Source organism: Crinia signifera, chromosome 2 (genome assembly GCF_055691185.1).
Source record: "Crinia signifera chromosome 2, ASM5569118v1, whole genome shotgun sequence".
NCBI classification, from domain to species: Eukaryota; Metazoa; Chordata; class Amphibia; order Anura; family Myobatrachidae; genus Crinia; species Crinia signifera.
Genome location: NC_139218.1, coordinates 165,826,447 through 165,851,848, shown reverse-complemented (window position 1 = coordinate 165,851,848; position 25,402 = coordinate 165,826,447). Strand labels below are relative to the sequence as shown.

General features: G+C 41.8%; 1 protein-coding gene across 4 annotated transcripts in view; it reads right to left on the bottom strand.

The window, feature by feature from the left end:
- Positions 1-25,402, bottom strand: part of NAV1 (neuron navigator 1) — a 206,624-nt gene that overhangs the window by 15,844 nt on the left and 165,378 nt on the right. For all 4 annotated transcript variants that reach the window (XM_083173161.1, XM_083173162.1, XM_083173163.1 and 1 more), the window contains 8 exons: positions 19,911-20,005; positions 19,547-19,642; positions 19,193-19,358; positions 18,819-19,054; positions 13,505-13,659; positions 8,614-8,685; positions 8,299-8,495; positions 6,212-6,330 (listed from right to left, as the gene is read on the bottom strand). In XM_083173161.1, coding sequence (XP_083029287.1) covers positions 6,212-6,330; positions 8,299-8,495; positions 8,614-8,685; positions 13,505-13,659; positions 18,819-19,054; positions 19,193-19,358; positions 19,547-19,642; positions 19,911-20,005 — 1,136 coding nt within the window. The remainder of the gene's footprint in view (positions 1-6,211; positions 6,331-8,298; positions 8,496-8,613; positions 8,686-13,504; positions 13,660-18,818; positions 19,055-19,192; positions 19,359-19,546; positions 19,643-19,910; positions 20,006-25,402) is intronic.

Genomic DNA, 25,402 nt, shown 5'->3' with positions numbered 1-25,402 from the left:
ACTATTTTTTGTAAATATAAGACTTGGCTGCAGTTGTACAGAGATAATTTTTTCTATAGTTTTACACAATGGAAGATCAGTGATTTTTTTTGCAATTTGGATGTCTGAGCAATTGACCGCTACTGAAAAGAACTACTGAAGACATGGAGCGATTTTTGCCCTAGATGATTTTGAATGTGACATGCAAAATACAACCACAAATCACTGTGCTAGTTAAACTGCCATTGATTTCAAGAGACTTTTTTCCTATATTGTTTTATTTGCTAAACTCAACCACTGTCAACTGTGCCTAACAGGGAAAACATGCTCTCCTCTAGTAACAATTAATGGAAGTCATTTCAAAGTTTACAATTGCAATTTTAACCAGTACAGATGTGTCATCATACACTATTAATGCTGCATTAGAGTCAAACATCCCTTTCAGGTTCACCAGAACTGTGTGGTTCAGCTTGCCCTAAGCCATTTTTGTGCCCAAATATGCTTCTTAGTCGCAATGTAACGTGACAAAACCATTAATTTAATATGTGACACTTGTAGATCAGTGTGCGCTCGAGTCTAAAGGTCCATACACACTGAGCTCTTTTCCTGGAGGTGGACCATCAGATGAGTGGCGGCCGCTGGTAATGATGCACACATCAGCACTCACCTCTGGCCTGTACACACTGGTTGGATTTTAAGCTGAAAGCCTAAGTTCTAAGTCTACGATGAGGTCTGATTAACCCCCTGAATCTGTATTAAGGTGGCCCATCCCGGGGTATTTATTCAACCTCAGAATTGAGCCATCCTTATATCTGTGCAGCATCCACCCCCTCCACCGGCTGTATTACTTGTTTGAGGTTGACTGGTGGTGACAGGCAGCAGCAGGACCCAGCAGGCAGAAGGCGCAGCACCCGGAACTGGTGCGGTGTCTGGAAGTAGTGTGGCTGGTGGGCTAAAGCAGCAGTGCGAAAATGAAACAGCCACCGGGTTGCCTTCCTGAGTAGGAATAGAAGTAGCTTTGGATCCACAACTGTGGAATCACGAGGCGGCACTCTCCGGATTTTGTGCAAAATCAATTATATTCAAAACATAACAGGTAAAACGTGCAGAAAATCAGGTCATAGGTGTCAACAGTTTCGGGGAGTAATCCCCTTCCTCAGGACGACCAACAGGGTAGTGGGGGTGCACTGTTGGTCGTCCTGAGGAAGGGGATTACTCCCCGAAACTGTTGACACCTATGACCTGATTTTCTGCACGTTTTACCTGTTATGTTCTGAATATAATTGATTTTGCACAAAATCCGGAGAGTGCCGCCTCGTGATTCCACAGTTGTGGATCCAAAGCTACTTCTATATATATATATATATATATATATATATATATATATATATATATATATATATATATATATATATATATATATATATATATATATATATATATATATATATATATATATATATATATATATAACACACACACATATATATACATACACATACATACATACATAGAATTTGAAGGGCAGATAAGAACCATTTGGCCCATCTAGTCTGCCCCTTTTTTTACCCTTCAGGTAATCGCAACCCTTTTTAATACTTATTTCTTTGTAAGGATATTCATATGCCTATCCCAAGCATGTTTAAATTGTTCTACTGTCTTAGCCTCTACCACCTCTGATGGGAGGCTATTCCACTTATCCACTACCCTTTCTGTGAAGTAATTTTTTCTAACATTTCCCCTGAACCAACCTCCCTCCAGTTTCAGTGCATGTCCTCGTGTTCTATTACTTCTTTTACTTTGAAGAAAATTTCCCTCCTATACTATGTAAAAACCCTTGATATATTTGAAGATTTCGATCATGTCCCCCCTTTCCCTCCTCTGCTCCAAACTATACATGTTAAGATCTTTTAGTCTTTTCAGGTAAGTTTTGTGATGTAGGCCATGCACCATTTTAGTTGTCCTTCTTTGTACACTCTAATGTATTTATATCCTTCTGAAGATATGGTCTCCAGAACGTACCAATGACCTATAAAGTGGCATTATTTCCCCCCCCCCAACACATACAGCACTTACCCAACCTAGTGACAGGAAAGGAACAGACCAGCACACAGGATTGTTGCAAAGAAACAAAATGTATTGAAGATTTACAGCATGGTGAGTTGAAAAGACATTAGGCTGACCCAACAGCAGGGCCGTCTTAACAGTAGTGTGGGCCCCTGGGCAAAGCAATGCACTGGGGCCCTTACCTATTCTCCCCTCCTAGGGATGGGGGGTGCTATCAGCAGCAGCTGTGATGTCCCACGGGTGGCAGGGGCGAATTTAGGGGTCAGGCCGCCCCTAGGCACAACATTTTTGTGCCCCCCCCCCCCCCCCCCATTTTCATGTAATGTACATTGTTATTTATATATTTCATTAAAATTTAACTGTAGCCCACCTTAATATTTTTTTAAGCACTCACTGTACGGAGGACCCGGAGGGAGGGAGGCACTTATTAGTACAGTGATTAGCACAGTGTCTCTGTCAGTCTCTCTCCGGCTCACACACTGTGACTGACTGAGCGCAGGGAGGATCTGCGCGCCGCTCAGCTCAGCTGCTGGGTACACAGCAGCCAATAGGCTGTGTGTGTGTAGAGTAGCCAATGAGCGGGAGCCAGCAGCAGTGAGCCTGAGCCATTTCCAGACGCGCAGGGGGACCGTCGGACCCAGCCACTAAGCGGTGATGTAATGTGCATGGCAGAGTGGGTGGGCAGTGGCGGAGGACGAGCGGCCCTGCCGCCGACATAAGATAATTCATGTCTGCGGCGGCGCTCGGCACTCGTCGCTGCCCACCCGCTCTGCCATGCTGCTATTTAACAGAATTTCAGCCTGCCTGCCACCCTTAATTCATGCCGCCCTGAGGCGGGTGCCTCACGGGCCTAGGCACAAATCTGGCCCTGGGCAGGGGGTGCTCTATATTCCACTCAGCATGTAGGACCTGGAGCAGTAACTTCTGCTAATTACTCCTTTACTGCACTGGTGGTGGGAGGGAGAACACTAACGTGTGGAAGGGGGCACTGAGCTGAATGAAGGGTCCCTTGTAAATGACTTCCAGGGAGGTAGGGGGTGTTTTATATGCAGGGGAGGGTTGGATATTGGAGTGGGCTAAATATTTATAATTTTCCGGTGGAATTGCAGCTTGTTTAACTGCATGATATCTCCATTATCTGGAAATAGATTTCTTAGCCTTCAATAGTATAAAAACCTAGAGTCCCAATGGTACTTGTTTCCTAGCACGGTGCCCACAATATTCAGTCGTATGGCATTGTATTCAATTTAAAATTGTATACCATTGTATATGGCATACAATGCAATGCGATGCAACTTTAAGTTGTATATACAGTTTTTAATTGTATAAGCACCTTAATAGGTGCTTACAATGTTAAATGCACCCCCACGACACCGCCACTATCAACGCCAACCCGAAGCGTGGCGAGCGTAGCGAGCACGCGAGGGGCGGCGGTACGCGTCCTCCGACCTTTTCATACCCCCACTATCCACGTCGGTGTGGAGTTGATTTTATATAGTGTGGCGAGCTCGAAGCATGGTGAGCGCAGCGGAATACGTGTGAATACTTCACATGTATTCCGCGTCCACTCGCCACGCTTCGGGCTCGCTGCGCTCACTCCACTATAAAATCAACTCCACGCCGCTTCACCACGCTTCGGGTTGGCTTTGATAGTACGGGTGACGTGGGGGTGCTTTTAACATTGTAAGCACCTATTACGGTGCTTATACAATTATTTATCTTATAGGGGGCACATTTAACATTGAAAACACCCATTAGGGTGCTTATACAATTTAAAATTGTATACCATTGTATATGCCATACAATGGCATACAATTCGATGGTATACAATTTAAAATTGTATAACATCGGCTAACATCGTATCGCATTGCATACCATCGTATGCCTTATGGTAGGCGATGCGATGGGCGCCATGCTAGGAAACAAGTACTGTCCCAACTTTCAGGAGGTGCTGGGGACTTGGGGATCAGAGATCAGGAGCCAGAGCAATCCATTGACAAAAATATAAAACTGTACACCAGACGTTTGGAGCTGGAGCAGGGATCGGCTGCTGGAAGGCTGATATCTCTGGTTCTGGGCATGATAGAGACAAGCCGTTAGTGTCGACAGAAAGGGGAGAGCTTTTGGAATATATTCTCAGAAAAACTCTAAGTCAGAGAGAACCTGAGAAATATGACTGGGAAATGCAATTAACAGGTCAGATGTGGACTGCTGCTTTGAAGTTGGATATCTCCAGTTCCCCAGGGCCGATTTTCAAAATTCTGGTATCCCTGGGAAAAGGGGATCCTCAGCTACCAGCATAGGGCCCTTATATACCTGGGGCCCCTGGGCAAGTGCCCATTAAGCCCATACGAAAAGACGGCCCTGTCCAACAGCCGTTTCTACTGGATTCCTTCCAGTTTTCATCAGGGGTACAAATGGCTGTTGGGTCAGCCTAATGTCTTCTCAACTCATCATGCTGTAAATCTTCAATACATTTAGTTTCTTTGCAACAATCCTGTGTGCTGGTGGCCAAAATGTATCCTGTTTTGATTTAAATTCAGAACTGAACACAGTATTCCAAGTGTGATCTCACCAATGCCTTGTAAAAGGGCACTATCACATTGGTATCCCTGAAATTTGAGAAGACTTAATCAACAGCACAAGCTGGAAAACTTTTTGTTAACATGCTAAGAGCTGCTATATATCCGATTCACATGTATTCCAAACAACATGCTATACTGAAGCAAACACAGACCGGCAGAAGTCCTATTACATGTACTGTCTTTAATCCATGCTGGCAAGGACGCAGCTATTGCCATATTAGATAAGAATATATTCTGTTTGTGCCATCAGATTCCAGGTCGTGGACAGATCTGAACTGACTCCAGCTAAATAGACACTGAGAAAGGCTTGCTTATATTACTGTAGTACAGGAGTTTAATGAGTAAAAGGGCCTACACACGTAGCCATATACAAATGGTGCCACACGCATCCATTTCGCCAGCGTGCCACTTTTGTAGCATGCTCATGAGCATTGAGGAATGTTGAGGCACGCCATACAATATGCATGCAATACACATCGTCCCCACGGGGTGAATAATGCTCCATTAATCCAGAGGCAGAGTGATATACAGATGTAACCGCTTTCGTGTCTCATTCTCGGTGGACGGCGCTGCGGCTCCATCTATACAAGCCTTAACCAGCCATATTTCACAGATGCTGTCTTAAATTGGGTTTACTGACTGTACTGTGCATCAAAGTCCCCTTGCAGTACAGTACACCATGACAACTGTACAGTTACAGCGATGTCTACTGTGCACACAAATTGCGAATGACACGCTTGCGCGTCTCAATCTTAGGCGAATGGCGCTGCGGCTCCATCTGTACAGTACAGAGACAAGCTCTGTCAAATGGGTTATGTAATGTACATTGGTCAGGTGTAGCGTCCGGGTCCCCTAAGCAAATCATTTCATAACAAGAGCGTACTGCAGTTCCCATAGCCGATGCAGCATATAGTAAGCATGACTGATGGTATGGGATCACATTTTACATAACTCAAGAGCACAGGTCGCTACCACCGGGTGTGGTAGGCGCTTGGAGAACCAGGTTTGATTCTTAGAGTGAAATATAAATTTTTTGGTCCTAAATGATTGATTAGAAAAGTCAACAGGGTCAAAAGGGCAACATGGAAAAGGTAAATTGTAGAAAATGTTGTCAGGGCTTTTTGGTGTAATTTTGTATGTTTCACCATACTGTTACTGAGCCAAATTAGTAAAAACATCTACCCTTTCTTCATTTGCTATGTTTCCAGGAAGGTGCGTAATGCTGCGCTCCACACAGGTTACGCTTTCCAGTTTACATGGATGGTAAATGATAGAAAAAAAATATTATATTAAAAACTTCTGTAGATCTTTTGACCATGTCTACATGTCGACCTTGGGACTCTAACGATGATTTGAGGTCTAACTATTGACGGTCTTATCTTTTTACTGTAGATCAACCGACTAACATTTTTTTCCCTCCCATACTTCCCATCACCTCCACTCTTCTCTTTCCTTCTCCTGTCTAGACAAAGTTCATGAATCAAACATAACTCATTTGGCCAACAACAGACAAGTTAACTAATTTTTGTGCTTTCAAACGCTTATAGCATGCTGAAATGGATATGTAACAATTTTCATACTTTGATTCCATCTTTGGCTCCTTCTTGAAGGTATGGTATAATAGAGTTGTTCCAAAGATCAATAAACCATACACGAAAATCCTCAATTCCAATTGGACAGGACAAGAAGAAGCAGGGACCTGTCAAAAAAGCACAGACCTATAAACTGCATGCAGGCAAATAAAACACATTAGCTTTATATAGAACATGACAACATGAGGTTTGTGCCAAATGAGGCTAGATCTGCTATTCACTAGCAAGTGATTTGTGTTCATCTGGTTTTCCTTTAAACTTCTTCTTTAAAATACTCACACAGTTTAAGCCATACACGAGTGGCATTACTGACTGATCACTATTCAGAGGGAGTTAAACCATGCATAATACAAAAGTCAATTTATAAGTCAAGTACCTGCTTAGGGTGAGTACACACAGGACGATATATCGCCCGGCGATATATTGCCGGGCGATATATCAGTGAGCGATATATCGCTCAATGCCCCCTTTTCATTGGCGACCAGAGATGGTCGCTGATAAAAAGAAAACTGTGCCGGCGGTGTCGCAGAGGTAATCAGCTGGTCGCAGGACCAGCGATTAGAATGGGGCTGGAAACGGGAGCCCGCACCAGGTGATTTATCGCCGGTGCACACTCCCATCACTGGCAATATGGTCGCCAGTGACCATATTCCCAGCGATATCAGCCCCTATCGCTGCCGTGTGTACACGGCTTAACTGCTATGCTGTATTTTTTTTTTGTCGTGTTTAACAAACAAATTGAGACTAATTTGAGGACACTAAAATCAAAATGTTTTCTTAACATTTTACTAGGCTAAACAGCAACACATTAAAAAAGATAATATCCAAGAACAATTTTTAGTATGGGGAAATAATATGTCACAAAACTAAAAAAATCCTAACTCCTTCAAGTTAAGGTTTCAGGATATGCTATCAATAACACATCCTAAGGAAAACAATTTCTTAAAAATGTAATACATGTGCCAATTTGTCATAAGGAGAAAGCACAGGTTCAACAGCAGTTTGATCTGTTTTATATCTGCAGTAGGGGAAGAAGTTGCAGCATTCGTAAACAAGTAAATGAGCTGGAATTAAGGGTCTTGTTCTTGTTCATTCTCAGAGGCAAATTCCTTCTCAAATGGACAAAACCATGTGCACTGCAGGTGGGGCAGATATAACATGCAGATAGAATTAGATTTGGGTGGGGTTTTTCTTCAAAGTGAGATCTATATTGCAGTGTAGAAATAAAGCAGTTGGGGGAGGGGATCTTAGAATGCACACCTGATTTACATGAGGTGCTATCATGCTGGGACTTGTAGTTCTGCAAAGAAAAACATGTGGTGCAGATGCACACTCCATATTATTAATCAAAATCAATCAATAATAGAGGTTCATATTTGCCCACCAACCAGCTTCACGGTGAACTCATTTCTGATGGGTCCCTAATACTAAGTATGAATCTGGGGCGCGGAACCCCAAAAAGGCCAGCATAAGCCAGTCACCCCAGGGCAGCACATAAGTGAGAAACTAAGCTATAAAGTGTTAATAAGAAAGAAGCAGGAGCTAGAGGTTAAAAAGTGTAGTGCTAGAGAAAGTATAATATTAGTGAAAATAAATAGTGCAGTCAGTATTGTCTCTGTACAGAAACAAAATAACTCACCCATATCTAATGTATTGCGAGAATGAGATAAAATAGAAGTAGCAATGGTGGTAGTCATGGCTATAGAGAATGAACAAGAACAAAAAGGGCTCTGCAAAATACCTTGCATTTTAAAGGTGGGAATAAAAAAAATGTGTCTTAAAACGATGGAGAGTGAAAAAAGGTGAGGCAAGGGAGGAGAATGCTGTGGGAGAAATCTTGGAAGCAGGCAAGGGAGGAAGCAACCAGAGTAGTGGAGCCAGAGTAGGAGGCCGGAGAGAGAGGAGGCAGAGGCTGTGCAATGAGTTGAATATTAGACGATGCAGCCACATAAGAATAGAAAGAAGGATGTTCTAGTAATCGTCTGGGATATGGATTGAATAGTATATGAGGTTAATATTCTAGGTCATCCAGATAGATGTTACATACAGCAACTTATGATTTGTGTTACATATACCTATGAGGAAATCTGGGGTGCTGTGCTTCTCCAAGAAAGTGTGCAGATGATACCAGAGCCGGGGAATCCAGTCTAGAACCCTGAGCAGATCCCCATGTCCAGTTCCAATGCTGCCTTCCGATTCCAGTAACTTCCGACGCAGATATCGACCCAAGAAGCCATTTGCTGGCTCCACATTATTTGAGAAGGTCAGCATTCTGTAATGCAACAAAGTAACAAATAAAAGTGAGAACCATAGAATACTTAGGACTTCATATATTTAGTAATACTGTATGTGAAGTATTTGCAAAAGCTATTACAGTCCACAAATTATACCTGAAGCTTATGTGCAATCCATGGTTTGGACTCATCTTTACGGGCTGATTAGTTGTTCCAAGGATGTAAGGGCTGCAAGTGAAGAAAAATATAAAACAATTGATTACTTTTTATGTGAACTATTAGAAAATATTCCTTTTCTTGATTATTTATAAGTAAATAATCACTGCCAACTTTCCTCATATGCAACATAGATTCAGTCACCCTAGCATATTAAGTTAATCAATATTTAAAAAAAAAACATTCTGGAAGAGTACTTAATCGAAACATCCTAGAAAACTGGAATACAGATGATGGTATGACACAAGAAAATTAAATGTAGTACTTTACTGTAGATATAAATGTCCAGAATGGTGAATATGAGACTTCTGGCAGGTAATATAAATGCAATAGAACAGTATAGTGAGAACAGTGACTGATGTGTACAAGTCAAAAAAAATATATGTAGGGTCCTGCTTATTAAGGTGTGCATTGGTGCCACACCTAACAACTGTTCGAGATAATATTCGCAATGAGAACAGATAAATTAACTTGGCTGTTTATCAGAGAAATCATGGCAGTATATCTGAGGAAAGGTTGTCCTGACAATATTTTTCTAATATTAATACCTCCCCAAGATGCTCCACAGCTAAGAAAAAAAAAAGTGAAAATGTAGTCAATATACACTGACAAACACTATCTGAAGATGGCATTACTTATTGGGGCCATGCATATAAAACCCTAAGCTTGACAAATATCTCCAGATTACAACAGTCCCTTTTGGGAATAACGAGGACTATGGTATCTTACACTGCATAGCAGAATGTAGGAGTGATATTTTTATCTCCTGCATTCACCCATAGATAAATCGTAGGAGCCAATGTAGTTAATCATGTGTAAATAGCAGTTAAAATGTGCCATGAAGTATAATGAATAGGTCTATTAATGTGAAGAGGAAGTTATGGAGATGTCAATTTGTACTGGTAAAAGGATAATGATGTTCTTACCTGTTAAATAATTGTGTTCAAATCCATAGGGGACACATGGAGAACACTGAGATATAGGGGGTGATTCATATAGCGAGCTCACCCATGTGTTCGCACAGGGAGTTTGATGGAGAAGCTCTGCACCAAATCGCTTATGTGCATATACAGGGCTTCAATGTGGGTGCCTTCGGAGACTTACATAGTCTCTGAGGCACTCGCAAATGGGGGGCACCTTGGCGTACCCATGAAAACACTGGGTGCGCCCAGGAAAATGCTGGGTGTCAATGGACCCGATTTTACATAGGAATTTAACATTGAATACAAAGCATACAATGTTAAATCGCGTCGGTCGCGTCGCATGTCATTATAACGGCATGCGATGGACCTGATTTTCTAATTGTCTGGAAAGGTTAAAAAAAAAGCCAGAAATCGTGTCGGTCGGGTCCCATCGCATACCTTAACTTAAGGTATGCGATGGGACCCGATGGGTGCCGTGCTAGGAAACAAGTACCAAAAAAACCATCCAGCTCCTTTCAGGCATCAGGCTAGAACGGTCTGCCTGTGTTCTGTGGTTGGGGGGTATGGAGCTTGGACTGCTGACAAAAATCTTAATTGTCTGGTGCTTAAACTCCAGCTCACCAGGATATACAGTACCACAATGTTCTCTGTGTTTCTCTTATCAAAGAAGAAAAAACAGTTAAAGTGTAAAGCAACTATAGATTTTCATTAAAAGCTGATATTTTATTTGTCTCATTTTAGATAGTCCAAATTCCTATTGAAACCCATCAACAGTAGTGTCAAGATAATATTTTTTTAAAATGTTTTTAATAGTTTCAAAACATACAGAATAAAACTACAGAAAAAAAAAATTAACATGATTAACAATGCAGGTATGGATCAAAACTAGAGCAGACAGAAATAACAATGTACACATACAAAGTCTATATAATAAATAACCACAGACAGTAGTATGTTTTGACAGAACACCTATTCTCAGTTTTCCAACTCGGGTAACAAAAACTCTGTAACAGGCAAGTAGCGGGACAGAGTAGAAATTTTACATAAAACCTAAACTAACTCTCAATTTACAAGAAACAAAACTTAATAGGTGCCAAAACGCCAAGTATCAAGGCTAGAAATCATAATAGAATATTGATGTAGGTATCAAACCTATGAATGTTAGGCAACAAAATATAGTTATAGCTTAAACGGCATGTATGCATGAGGACAGGGAAGCATCTGCTAACTGATATGAATTGGGCAATGCTAAATATGTAAAGGTGTGAGCACATGGTTAGATGTGGATATCGATTCAATTCGATATGCCGTTCAATTCAATCTGGGACAGCAGCACCAGAAATATGTGGAATCACTTTGGAACTGAACTGAGACAGCCGGACGTGGCGATTGATTGAAGGAACCATCTCACGAGCAGAGAGAGACATCATGCAAATAAGTTTACTCTATGTAAGATATCAAAATCTTTGATAGCTATCGCCAACTGAGTAGCAAGACCTTTAGTGTGAGACATTAAATACACTGCTGTTACCCCTGGTTAGATAGAAAGGAGAGTCAGTAATGGAGTGCATATCTCCATATAAGGGGGCTAGAGCAAAAAATGAAAGAACAGTATCCTAACACGATAATAGAAGCAACCACTAGGTGTGGGTATATGAAATACATGTAGATCAAAAAAGAATAAACTGAATATAACCTAGAATTCCTACAACTCACAATTATTTATGACAAGGAAAAATTAGATGTAGACAGGATAAGCTATTTAACCTAACCCAGCGTTGTCACGTCTGAGTAAGCACCGTCAGTACTGAGAAAAAGTACTGTACAGTAGTCAAATGCTCTTAGTATGTAACTGCAGCAGGGTATGTGTCTCCCGGGAATCATTCAGGCTCCCAACAGCGAAGTGACAGCAGCAGCTCCTTCTCACTCAGCAGTACAGGTAAAGCGGCAGAGTTCAGCAAGTTCGATATCAGTCAGCTACCAGAATGGGCAGAGAATACCCTGCCCTGAACAGAGACTACTGAGAGACCTTGGGAAGAGGGAGACGGTAACAACAATAGAGATGGCAATCGGTGAGTTAATAATCGTTCTGGGCCTACAGTAAACTTTCATATTTCTATGTTATTTGTAATGTTTCTGGTTATATTACTACAGAAATACAGTAATCAGAGATATCACTTTGCACGTTATTTTCTTATACAAAGCTAAATCAAGTGAATTTATTTATTTTACTTGCAATTGCAGTGTAACATACTGAAAAGTGGAAAGTTTAATGATAAACGCTTTAAGCAGATATGCATGTCATATTATACCTTTTATACTTGGTAAGGTAATGTTAGTTTATCTGTACTCTAATCTATTCCTATACTGTAGGTAATAACGGGTTACAAGTTCCATGACCACTAACTCTACTTTTATTAATATGGTAATGTAGCTCAAGTTTGAGAAGGTCCTAATTGTTCTAGTTATTATGAATTTGCTCTTATTTTGTAAAAATCCTCACATACAGATTGTAAAGTCATTTTCTGTCATTATGGGGGAATTCAACTGCCACCAAATTCCTTCATCCAGATGAATCTCTGCAGCAGCAGCAGGATCTCCTATAACAGTGGTAGCTGCCCCATAGTGTAGGGAGCACTTTAGCGCATCGGGCATTCAGACAGCTGAGCAAAGGTTGCGAGAAGTGGTGCCATTGCCAACGTATAAACACTGCAGAAATGGCAAATTGCACCTTGAATTTAATTCCCCCTATGTGTTTTGTAGTACATAAGGTACTCTGTCCACATGTCACTTTTAGAACAGTTCTATGTGCTATGGAAGAGATCAATGAGTTTCACAGATGGACTGTGGTTGCAAAGGAGCAGCTGGGCATAAAGAGGCCCACTGACAATATGAAGAGGAGATTATGGATTAGTGAGATGGTGCTGGTTAGGAACAATGTAGCAGTGTGCAGACATGAGAGAGCAGAATTCTGAAGGATGTCATTATGTGGGTTATTCTAAGGAAACCATACTCACCAGGGTCCCCCTGCTTAGATCACGTCCTCTCAATCCATGTATGCATCCAGGGTACTTTGCAAAATAATAAACCAGCTTGTTGCGATCGCAAAATGATGTGATTTTTTTAAACCAAGACCAGCTCATTGAGCCTGGTTATGGCCATGTGGTGGGGACCCCACACCGTTTTTATTAAATTGTTTATTTATTTTTACACTGCAGTCTGCATGGATCTGGCTGATCTGTGCAGGCTGCTGACTCGTATTTGTATTTAGCGGCCATATATACGGCCGCTAAATATGAATCCGGCGGAATATGCACGCCTACACCATCGGCCAAATCCAAAACTATGAAATATTACGAATCGTATTTTGCTAAGAATACGACCATTGGCAGTCGTATTGATACGTATTAAGAATACGACTAAGTTGTATTCGTAGTAAATTTCCCAAATTGTATTTTCACTAAACCGGGACAAATAGTTTTGTCCAGATTTGCTCCATATTGTGGGCTACGATATTTAAGTTATAGAAAACATTTTTAAAGAGCTTAGCTCAGGACTCTGATAAGACCCCACATGAATTTTCACCTTGTATTACCGCCTGTCATTTTACTAATGTGTTCTTTTCCTAGCTGGAGCTACTCTATTAAGCTACTCCATGCAGCAGTTTCTTTCCCTTACTCTGGTAAAATAGTATTTGGTCTGGTTCAACCTCTCCCCCTGGTTTTTGGTTAGATCTATGCGAGAAATAGAGGAGGCCTTGCATAGAGGCAAGGCTCAGGAGAATGAATACAGTAATAATTTCTCAGCAGGTGGTAGTGCTGATAAAATTGCAGCACAGTCTGTGAGCACTTAATTTGATTAATAACAATACATGAGATTTACACATTTGGCTTTTAGGTATGTCTTACCACTTATGGTACTTGCATGTCAAGGCCCCATTCACCAACTCACTGATGGCTCCACCTTCACTCACATCATCTAGTAAGATGACTAAAGGAACGTCACATGGCCCCGTCTCTCTGTCAATTTGGTTAGCCAAGTTGGAGAGGTACAGTTGTAAATCCTGCAAAGATTGTAATAATTAAGAGAAGACTACATTCCACTGCAAAATAGTGAGACATCTGTATGTAGTGAGCAGTGACATTTATATGAAATTGTTGACAAGCATGCTACCTGCATCCACTACACTGAACAGTATGCAAATTATATTCAAAGATATGCAAATTTGGACTGATTCTGAAGTACGCACAATACTGACGTTCATGTAAAATAAGCATTTTTATGCAACTGCAAATGCAACTACCAACTGGCGCGTGAGGTAAAAAGGTATGTGCTTAGAACAAGGATGGGGACCCTTCAGCCCCCCAGCTGTTGTTGAACTATACATCCCAGCATGCTCTGCTACAGTTTTGCTATGTGGCCATGCTAAATATGTTGCAGGGCAGGCTGGGATATGTAGTTCAACAACAGCTGGAGGGCCGAAGGTTCCCCATCCCTGGCTTAGAGTTACAGAACAGGCTAAGCCACATTGACTTTGGAATGTATTGTGTTTTTCCGAGAGTGAAGCAGCTAAATTACATGCAGAAAGATATTCTGTTTGATAGGTGTGTTATGTGCGTGCCCCAGTGGTTGCAATGTCATTGGTCCCTAATTGTGTCAAGGGTATGGGCAAATGTAATAGGGTTGGAATGACTGGATCAGTGAAACTTCAGAGGAGAATGCCCATATTTCTAAAGAGGCAATCAAATACAAGGTAAAAACAGACCTATTACATTTACTCCCGTATCCCAAAGATTCTGAACCTAGCGTAAGGCTGGTGCATGTCCTGATGGTTGAGAATGCAAACGCAGAGTGGCCATTCCAACCCATGTGCAATTAAATGCACCCTTGTACAAAAAAAGCCTAATGTAGAATTAGCATAATGTAACAGATGCAACTACTGCAATAGATGATAAAGAAGTCACAGCAACACACAAGCAGAATCAGACCCATTGCGAGTAAAAGACTCTGTATGACATATATGGTCACTGGGTTATTATAACAAGAATATATGTACACTGCACAGAGAAGGTTTGATAAAGCAGCTCAATAGAATACTCTTGAGATTTACACTATTTAAAAAAGGTAAAAATGACTGTAGTGAGCTTGATTTTAATAGTTTAGTCCAGAAACCATGCAAGAAATGACCTAAAGATGAAATAGACACAGTTTATTATGTATGTATACATACAGTATGTCACGACCACTGGTTCTCAGCGGCGGGGTCTTCACTCCCCCCGCATTGGTACCGGCCGGGGGAGTGCTGCCGCTCCGTCCAGTCGGCCGTGTCTGTCTCCTCCTGCCTATGTTGCTGGCCTCCACTCCCGGGCGCCATGTTGGCATGGTCCTGTGTCCTATGGGGCGCCACCATCTTTCCGTAGCCACCCAATGGCTTTCACTCAGGCTTTTCCAGCTAGTCAAATCAGGAGAAAGCCCGGGGGATTTAATCCCTCACCTGATACTCACCTGTGTGCTTCTGAGCTCCCTGCTTCCAAGATCTCCCAGTGTGTACCAGCACCAGCATTTCCACACCTGTGTGCTTCTGAGCTCCCTGCTTCCAAGATCCCGCAGTGTGTACCGGCACCAGCGTTTCCACACCTGTGTGCTTCTGAGCTCCCTGCTTCCAAGACCTCCCAGTGTGTACCGGCACCAGCGTTTCCACATCGGTGTGCTTCTGAGCCCTGCTTCCAAGACTTCCCTGTGAGTACCTGCACCAGAGACTCTGCACCTGTGTGCTTCCAAGACTGTGCTTTATCTACTCCCTGTGAATACCTGCACCAGAGGCTGTATCCGTGTGTCTCCAGCTCTGCTGTTCCGCTGATCTCCCAGTGTGTACCTGCACCGGCGCTGCTGCATCCGGGTGTCTCCAGCTTTGCTGTTCCACTGATCTCCCAGTGTGTACCTGCACCGGCGCTGCCGCATCCGTGTGTCTCCAGCTCTGCTGTTCCGCTGATCTCCCAGTGTGTACCTGCACCAGCGCTGCCGCATCCGTGTGTCTCCAGCTCTGCTGTTCCGCTGATTTCCCAGTGTGTACCTGCACCGGCGCTGCCGCATCCGTGTGGTTCCAGCTCTACTGTTCCACTGATCTCCCAGTGTGTATCTGCACCGGCGCTGCAGCATCCGTGAGTCTCCAGCTCTGCTGTTCCAGTGATCTTCCAGTGTGTACTCCTGTTCCATGAACTTGTTGCTCAAGTTATCTCCCAGTGTGTACTCCTGTTCCATGAACTTGTTGCTCCAGTGATCTCCCAGTGTATACTTCTGTTCCTTGGACTTATTCTATGCTTCAAGTATTAATGCCTGAGACTGTGATATTTCAACAAATGGTATTATTCATCTTAGCCTATGCGTAAGACTTATATTAAGCCTGCTACCTTCCAACCCTCAGTGTGCCCCATAGCTCCTGGTCTGCAAACGGACTCACAAAATCCACGAGTCCTGACACAGTATGTCAATTTTGTACACTGCAAAAGGTACCTATGGAACAGACATTCAACTAAAGAAGCAAAATGTTGTAAACGTTAAGTGAAACTTTCTATATCAGCAGGGGCAGTAAGATCCACAGCCGCATAGACATGACAGATCCACAGCCGCATAGACATGACAGATGTTTAAGTGGAGCCACGTAGTAACAGTTTGTTTGGAAGCTGGTCAGCCCCACTTGTGCAAATCATACAGGACAAACAGAGAATTAGATGTATGAAGATGATCTGTCGACCTCCACATAAATCAGGAGAGCCCTCACCAAATCCAGAACGGCTTCCTCAGGGGTAGAGTCCAGATTAATGAAAGCAAGTACTGTACCATCATTTCTTAAAAAGATGTGGAACTGAGACAAGACCTTGGGTAGTAACCAAATTTTATTCGCAAAATGTGCCTACCTGAATGGAAGATTCAAAAGGGGGAGTGACAAAATAAAAAAGGTCAGGCAAGACACCCATGGGATTGATGCAATGCAAAGTAAGAAAACATTTAAATAAACAAATGTCCACACACTCCAATGGTAGAGGACTACAGCACCTGAAGAACCAGGGAGAAGTATATTGGAGCCAACATGGGAACCAACAGAAGCTCTATGTAGAGGATGAGCTGAAGAAACTTCCGTATGTCTGACAAGAGTGCAATCTGTCACTGAAGGAGGACACAGAGGGCGGAGACTTGTACTTTCAAGGCAGAGAGACAGAGGCCCAAATTATGAAGAAAGGAAAGAACCCGAGAGACGCATTATGCCCTGGGGTTGAAACCTCGAGCCAAACACCACACAAAGTAGGTAGGCCAGACCTGGTGATAAATTCTACAGGAAGGTGGCATCCCTGGCCTTAACCATTTTACAGATAACCCTCCTGGAAAACCCCTTTTCTCTCAGGATGGATGTTTTAAGAGTCACCCCATGTAAGAGAGATGTGGAGACACAAGTCCTGTGACCACAGAGGTAGATGTAGAGGGGTGTTGATGGTGAGATTCAGAAGATCAGCATGCCACACTTGCGGTGTCCAATCAGGAGCCACCCAAGATCACTGTGTTGCCCACCAGCTTGAACTTGCAGAGAATCACTGAGATTGAAGGGAAGATGAAGAGGAGTAGAAACGTCCAGGTCTCCCCCAGAGCACTCATCAGGAGAGCTCTGGGATCCCCACTGCGGGAACAGTACATCGGCTAGTAGTTGTGTGGAGACTATGGGCCTGATTTAGACCTGATCGCATAGGTATGAATTAGCAGGCCAGTGGATTATAGATAGACTGCGCATGCATATGGGTATAGTATGCATACGCAAGGTCTTAATGCAGTAAAATACTGGTACTTTTTTGATTAATGGCCGTACGCAAGATGATTGATAGAAAGCCGGCATTATGGGGTGGTAACTGGCCAATTTCTGCGAGTGTCAGGGAAAATGCAGGCATGCCCAGGTGTTTTAGTGGAAGGTGTGTTACATCAGCTCCTGCCCCTATCAGCCTGTTTCCATCGCAGCCATCTAGTAAGTCCTGGGCTAGGCACAGACTGCACACTGTATTTCTGAATTCATTTGATGGCGATTGGCTTGCAAATGGATCTGCAGCGAATTGCAGGCCTGCAATGCTTTTGCAAGCCGTGCTATGGAATGCACAGGCTTTCAGAGGGTGGGATTTTACTCTGGTGGGTTGGCGCATACCTAATTGTTGGGATCAGGTCTGAATTAGGCCCTATATCTCTGTATGAGAATGCCCAATGGTGAGCCAGCTACACAAAAGACTTCTGGCTGTAGAGCCCACACTCTGAATAGTGATGCTCTACCCAGTGAAGAATGTGTCACGCAAAGCAAAATCACCAAAAAGCTGACCTATTTTCTGGCAAAAACAGGGCTGCGAATGTAAAAACACATGTTTTACTGAACCTGTGTATGTCTTTGGCCAAACAAATTGGATAGCTTGAAAAAAAGAGAATAAATCTTGAAAAATTGTGAAAACTGTTTTTCCCTCCACATTACATATGGAAAAATGCACCAAAAAGTATAAAATACTTTTCTAATAATCTTCTCTGTCACTTTTATGCAAATAGTGCAACACCCAGAATAAGTTAGATCAGCCACTAATGTGTATTTGTTATGTAGCAGTGCGAGTTCTACATGTATATGTACTTTGGTATGCATGTCGTCATTATAAACACTGTTTTTTATATATGTTTATGCATCAATAAACCTTGTCATATTTTAAACTCCTGGCACCAATCCCGATTGTCACACCTAACTTCCAATACGTTTCACAGTAAAGTTCACTGTTATTTGCAAAAACCTATAATTTGTCAGTGTATATGTACTTTTAAATATTTTTTTTTAGTGCTAACTTTTTCATATAATTTGTGAAAAACTCTGTATTGAATGTAGGATCTGCACACTACATGTTGTGATATTGAGATCTGGAAGCAGTTTACATTTTCAACTGGGAATTGACAGCGGTCCCATGCAATACTGGAGGTCCCAGTCAAATATGTAAGCTGCTTTTAGTTTGGTCATTGAGCACTATATTCAAGCAGTCATAAGAGCATGACCTGCCTATTTCAAGTGACTTGTATCTATTACTGCCTTTTGCATCATATCATACATATAGCAACAATGCATAAAGACAGACAGTATTGATGAAGCAGCAAAAAACACATGTAAAAGCGGAGTAAAACAAAGAATCAAAAATGTCTATTATTTATGTCACTCACCTTGCAGCTGTGCTGGTGCATATTAAAAGCGGAAACAATTCCTTCAGTGACCTCTCGTCCTGACCTTTCCACCAAATATTCAGCCAGCCGGTGTGCCAAGAAGCTCTTTCCAGTGCCACTAGGACCAGACAGCAGTAGTCGTCGGTGCTTTAACAGCAAACTAACATAATGTTGAAGCATGGGTTTGGGAATAAGCGACTCAAAGACTAGAAGGTCTACACACTTTTCCTTCAGACCTAAATTAAAAAGATGAGTAATAAAGCAGGGGAGGGAAAGGCGAGGGAAAAAGATACAACATCAGCATATATTAGTAGGATTGTGAAACAAGGAGGTACTACTGTACATCCCACCCAATACAAAGCATTAGGTCCCACCTTTTAGCTGCAAAATAATGTTTGTGTTGCTTCGCAAGTTCCGGGAAGGTGGAGTCTCAGGGGCTTCCGTATCTAGATCCCTCTTTATATGCCCCAAGCTGTATCTGCTCACTGACTCCCTTCCTAACCCCAGTGTGGCACCTGGATCAACCTGATTTACATAATCCTAGTCAAAATAAGGGAGAAAAAGGAGTCAGGCTTTTTCTTGTAGGTGATGTAGAATAAACATTGGGAAAAAGATAGAAAGCAGAAGTTAAAGCAAACACATAGGACTAAAATAACTGTTAATACCCAGCAAAAATTAGAACAAGGTTTCTGAAGAGACTCTAGAATCCCTGAATACTGCTCATTTACCTGAAATGTTTGGCACACAGCATCATCCAGACTTTTCCAGTCAGCCTTGTTACTAATCTTTACATAACCCAAGAGGAACTCCTGTTGTTTCAGATCCTGTAGATAAATAATGAATGACAAAATATAATGATACCCCTTAAAGAAAAACAAATGCATGTGACATTTCTGTTCTAGCTACACTAAAACCATGTTCATTATACACGTGTCATATAATTAGTTTCCATTAAGGTATCACTATTTGACAAATGGACATTTGCACTTGATGGAGACGATTGTGAAGGGATACCCTGGTGCTCGAGACAAGCTATTTTCTGCATATACTAGCAATGTGTGAGAATTTCTGTGACTACCGACTAGGACTCACCCCCTTAATAATATGCTGTGGGGGTACTCTTATCACAGTACGAAGCGTCACCTCCCTTTGAAGAGACCCATTAACACCATCCATCGGAGAAATATCTGCAAGAGACTCACATTAGTGCTTTTGAAATATGGAATTTTTCTTTTTACTAGGAATGTAATTAGAATTTAAAAAAAAAATATGTATATGTGTGTGTGTGTGTGTGTGTGTGTGTGTGTGTGTGTGTGTGTGTGTGTGTGTGTGTGTGTGTATATATATATATATATATACATACATACATACATACATACACACACACACACACACACACATATACACACATATACACACACACACACAGTATATATATATATATATATATATATATATATATATATATATATATATATATATATATATATATATATATATATATATATATTCTACAAATATAATAATACAGAAGAGAAAAAAAAAAAGAGGGAAAACATCTGCTATAAAATAATTAAATTAGGAGTTCCACAACAATAAAGTCATTTTTTTTAATGGTTACAAATTTCTAAGGTGACTTCGAATATCCTTATTTTAACAGGACAAATGTACGAAGCCTTTAAGAGAGTTAAGGTGGAGAGAAAAAAAAATACTAGTCAATCAGCTCTTGTAATTTTTCAAACACATTGCGTGACAGTTGGGACCTGGTACTTTGAGGAAATTCAATTGTGGGTGAAGGGGCTGAATGCCAGTAACTCGATTCACAATTTATTTTTTTCAAGATCCCACCACTGCACTTTACAGTGAGTGTTGAGAGAATACAGCTGGGCAAGATACTAGTCAGCAACTAAATTCCCCACAAAATCTGTTTCCACTTTATCACTATTCAAGGTTTGCTTGGGACATGTGCCCCACAGAGAGGCTGCCAAGCCTTACATAGAATACAGACATTAAATACAGATTCACATAGATGTAACAAACCCATAATGTAACCACAATGAGTAAGTAAATAAGAGTATACCAAAAGGTGGTGTACAAACTACAGCAAAGGTTGAAACACATTTTCTGTAAGAAGAGTGTTTTACATTGGTGTTTTAGTCATTGGTCAAGATGTTCTAAGTCTTGAATGTTGTAGTTACACTACACTGTAGTTACACTTAGGGTGTATTGTTTAACGTGATGACAACTTTTCTGTTTCTGCTCTAAGACTCTGTGGAAAGCACAATAAACTTATGGTCCAACTATTCTACTATGAGAAGTATTGTACAAGCCTCAGCAACCTGAGAAAGACTCAGCGTACCTAGTTTAGTTATTAACTATAATTATTTGGATTTGTGCAATAATTTATATGTATTAACATCGGGTTATAAAAGTGTTACACTATATCTGTATATTGTGCTTCTATGGTACCATCACACTACATCAGATGGCGAGTTCTTCATCTTAATTCTATTGAATCCCTACACTCAAAGTAAAAATTGGAGTTGTTTTTTTGACATTGTACCAAGGGGCATATTTAGCTCAGGTGTGGATGGGATGTGATAAATTTGCCCAAATATAAATTTTTATAATTGAATACATTTCAAGGATGTATTAATTTTCCCATGCAGGAACAGCCCTGAACTTCTGATGGTATGTGTTGCAAAAAATATGTTATAACCGAGCATGTGCCGCCACCATAACTAACACTAAGCACCTGCAAAGGTTACATTGGACCAGAAATTGTGATCACTCATCTGATCTCCTGTGGTTCTGCTATGACCTTCGCTGTCAGTGAAAGTACTGATGCTCGGCAGGACTTTGCAGCATCTCAGCTCACTTTAAAGTATCAGATTACCTAGTCACAGCAGCAGCACATGAACACATTTGGGCCTTGGTTGCAGTGGAGTTTTTTTTTTTTTTTACAACTAATCAGAAACAAGGGTACCACATGCTAACCATCACTGCCTGCTGGCAAAGACTTTACAGGAGTAGAGGAATTAACCATATTTGTCCATATCAGTTTTACTCTTGTCACCATGTACACAAGGACATGTGGCTACTTATACATAAAGCTGGAGAGGTGAGTTGGATGTTCACTGATACTCAGCATACAGAGTTTTACACATTTTGTGCACTGCACATGCCCTGAAAAAGGGCTCATGCAAGTTTTGGCATTGCAGAGATAAATGCTTCTTGAAGCTCCTTGAATCCTGTTGGAGAGAGCGCGATAGAAACACAGAATGCTGATTAAGCAATGAGGTGAACATAAACCACTGCTGGCTTCCTGCAGGTTGCACTTTAGTAACTGGTCAGGTGACATGTTAATAAAGGTGGGCATAAGGCTTATCAGTGCAGGGGGAGGGATTTAGGCAGGGTAGGAAAGATTACGTGCTAGAAGTGATCTCCCTCTGTCCTGCGAAGCCCCACCCACCCTTCCCTATTTCTCTTCTTTGGCGGAGGTAAAGAACGTTCATTCTTTAAGAACTCTCTGTGTGTGTGTGTGTAGATAGTGGGGGGCACTCTCCCATGACAGATTGTCATGGGCCATGCTTCTGCACGGGGGATGGCCACACCACCTGCCTGGGTGGCTGACCAGGGAGAGTGATCACCAGCGATGTGTGTATGCATAGTGATCTATAACCCCACTTTTCCTCTAGTGACCGTTCTTTAGTGCCGCCACCATTTATAGTCATATAGTTTAATTGTCAAAATAAATTTTGACATTCTTTTGAAATGCCAGCACTTGTGTTCGTGTCTTTATTTTTAGGTTAAGTTATTAAGGTTAAGTTATGGTTCAGTGTGTTTAATTTGTAAAGTGTGGGCCTGGGGATACCCAATGGTGAGTTTAATACATATACATGTATATAATATAATATGGAATACCCTAAGCTTTTTATGCACTAAATACAATTTAATCTCTTTTGCAAAAGTCCGTGGAGTGCCGCCTATTAATCCCACTGTCCTTGTTTGGAAGTAAAGTGGGTGTTTGAGATTATATATATATATATATATATATATATATATATATATATATATATATATATATATATATATATATATATATATATATATATATATATATATATATATATATATATATATATTTTTTTTTTTTTTTTATTACACACACGTACAAAGAATAATAATAATTATCATCATTATTATTATTATTATTATTATTAATTTTGACCGAGGGGCAGAAGAATGTTGGTGTAATGGAGAATCCCCAAAGGTAATATTCAGTGTCCACTCAAATGCGGGCAATGCAGCCTTGGACATAAGGGAAAATACATCTATTTGGAGGCATATCTGTTGTAACTAGCATAGGGTGAGATCACACTGATGATTATGACAACTATAAAACTATAGATCTGTCCTCATACATCTAGCCTCAATACAGCACAAAATGCCTGGTGTGAGTGAGCAGCCGGGTACCATGCATCTAATATTGGGTGTCTCTTTGCCAAAACACAATGCAACTAGGACACAAAAAGGAGACACTGCTAATTGATTTGATATACAGATGTTCCTCCGTCGCAGAAAGGACATAGTGGCATAGCAGGGATCGGTCGCTTGCGCACTCCTGTTATACCAAACACTGTATCTGAATGAGCATTGGCGTGAGCATAAGCTAGCCTCCCAATTCAAGCCTTTGGGACCCAGCTCCGATGCGAATGATTGCAGGATGCAGTGATCCCGCTGCGCCATACTGCAAAAAGCGGCAATGCTATCACAGGACACATCTGTTCATACACTTTTATACTGTGTGTGACTGAGGGGTAAATTTACCATAGCTTCTAAAAGCGGAAATGTTTCCCATAGCAACCAATCATATTCTATCAAACATTTCTCCATTGCATCCTAGAAAATGATAGACAGGATCTGATTGGTTGCTATGGGCAACATAACCTCTTCATTTTTAAAAGCTTAAATAAATGAACCCCTGATCCTGTGTGCTGAGCAGAAGAGAACTTGAATTGGAAAAAATTGCCAGTGCTTCATTGTAGAACTTTGTTTAAAGATTCAGAGAATCAGTCGCACACAGATGCAAGAGCAGCTGGTGTATATTGCTTTGCTTAGGGGTGAGAACACAGTTTTTCTGTGCACGCTTCTATTGAGAAAAGTACACCGATTCTCTTCCAACTTTGTATCAGCCCAATAGTATACATGCCACAATGTAAAGTAAAAACAATCTGCTTAGCTTGTCTGAATATTGGCAGCTAATTTCATTACAAAAATACTTGTTGCAATAACAGACTGGGCAGTATTCAATGCGGCCGGCGAGGGGGTTAAAGGGGGGGGGGGGGAAATCGCTGAAAACAAGCGATCCTCGCTGTTTAACCCTTGCGCTGGCCGCTCACTGTATTCAATGTTCTGGGGGAACCCTCGTTGTCAGATGACGGCACGGATTCCCCCAAACAGGGAGGTTCGTGGCTAATGCAGGTAGCTTGCTGCGTTTAGCCGCGAGACTCACTATTTTAGCACCCACACACGCTGTTTCCATGTTGCTGTAAAAATGGCATGTGCAGGGGGGTCAGTTGAATACTGACCGTGCGAGCTGTGACCGCGAGCACTCAGCACTGCTCGCGGTCACAGCTCGCAAAAACCATTGAATATAACCCCATTATCTGTGCTAAATGTAATTTAAATGTCAGATTGTCATTAAGTACAAAATTCTCTCTTTGAAAAAGGTGCATACTCAGAACCTCCCACAATTCAATTATTCATAGCAAAAATCGGTACTTGTTACCTAGCACGGCGCCCACGATTTTAAGCTTATACCATCGTATTGATCGGATCGCATCGCATGCGATGCGATCCAATTTGTAATTGTACAGCCACCCTGATGGGTGATTAATATGTTAAATGCACCCCCATTGTTAACGCCACCCCCACTATAAACGCCAACCCGAAGCGTGTCGAGCGCAGCGAGCCCACGAGGGGCGGTGGTACGCATCCTCCGACCTTTTCATACCCCCACTATCCACGTCCGCGTGGAGTTGATTTTATATAGTGTGGCAAGCGCAGCGAGCCACCAAGCCCAAAGCGTGGCGAGGGGACGCGGATTACTTCACATGTATTCCATGTTCGCTCGCCACGCTTTGGGCTCGGTGGCTAGCAGTGCTCGCCACACTATCTACAATCAACTCCGCGCCGACGTGGATAGTGGGGTATGAAAAGGTCGGAGGATGCGTACCGCCGCCCCTCGTGGGCTCGCTGCGTTTGCCACGCTTCGGGTTGGCGTTGATAGTAGGGGTGGCGTTAACAATGGGGGTGCATTTAACATAGTAATCACCCAACAGTGTGCCTGTACAATTAAAAATCAGGTCTGATCGCATCACACGCCATTGTAATGGCATGCGATGCAACACAATATTAAAATTTTACAGTGCAGCTCTTACAGCCCGAAAATCGAGTCCCATCGCATACCTTAATAAGTGGTATGCGATGAGATACGATGGGCGCCGTGCTAGGAATTAAGATCCCAAAAATCTTCTATTGTTTCATATGGAATGGCTGGAAACACCCTTCCAAAAGGAGGA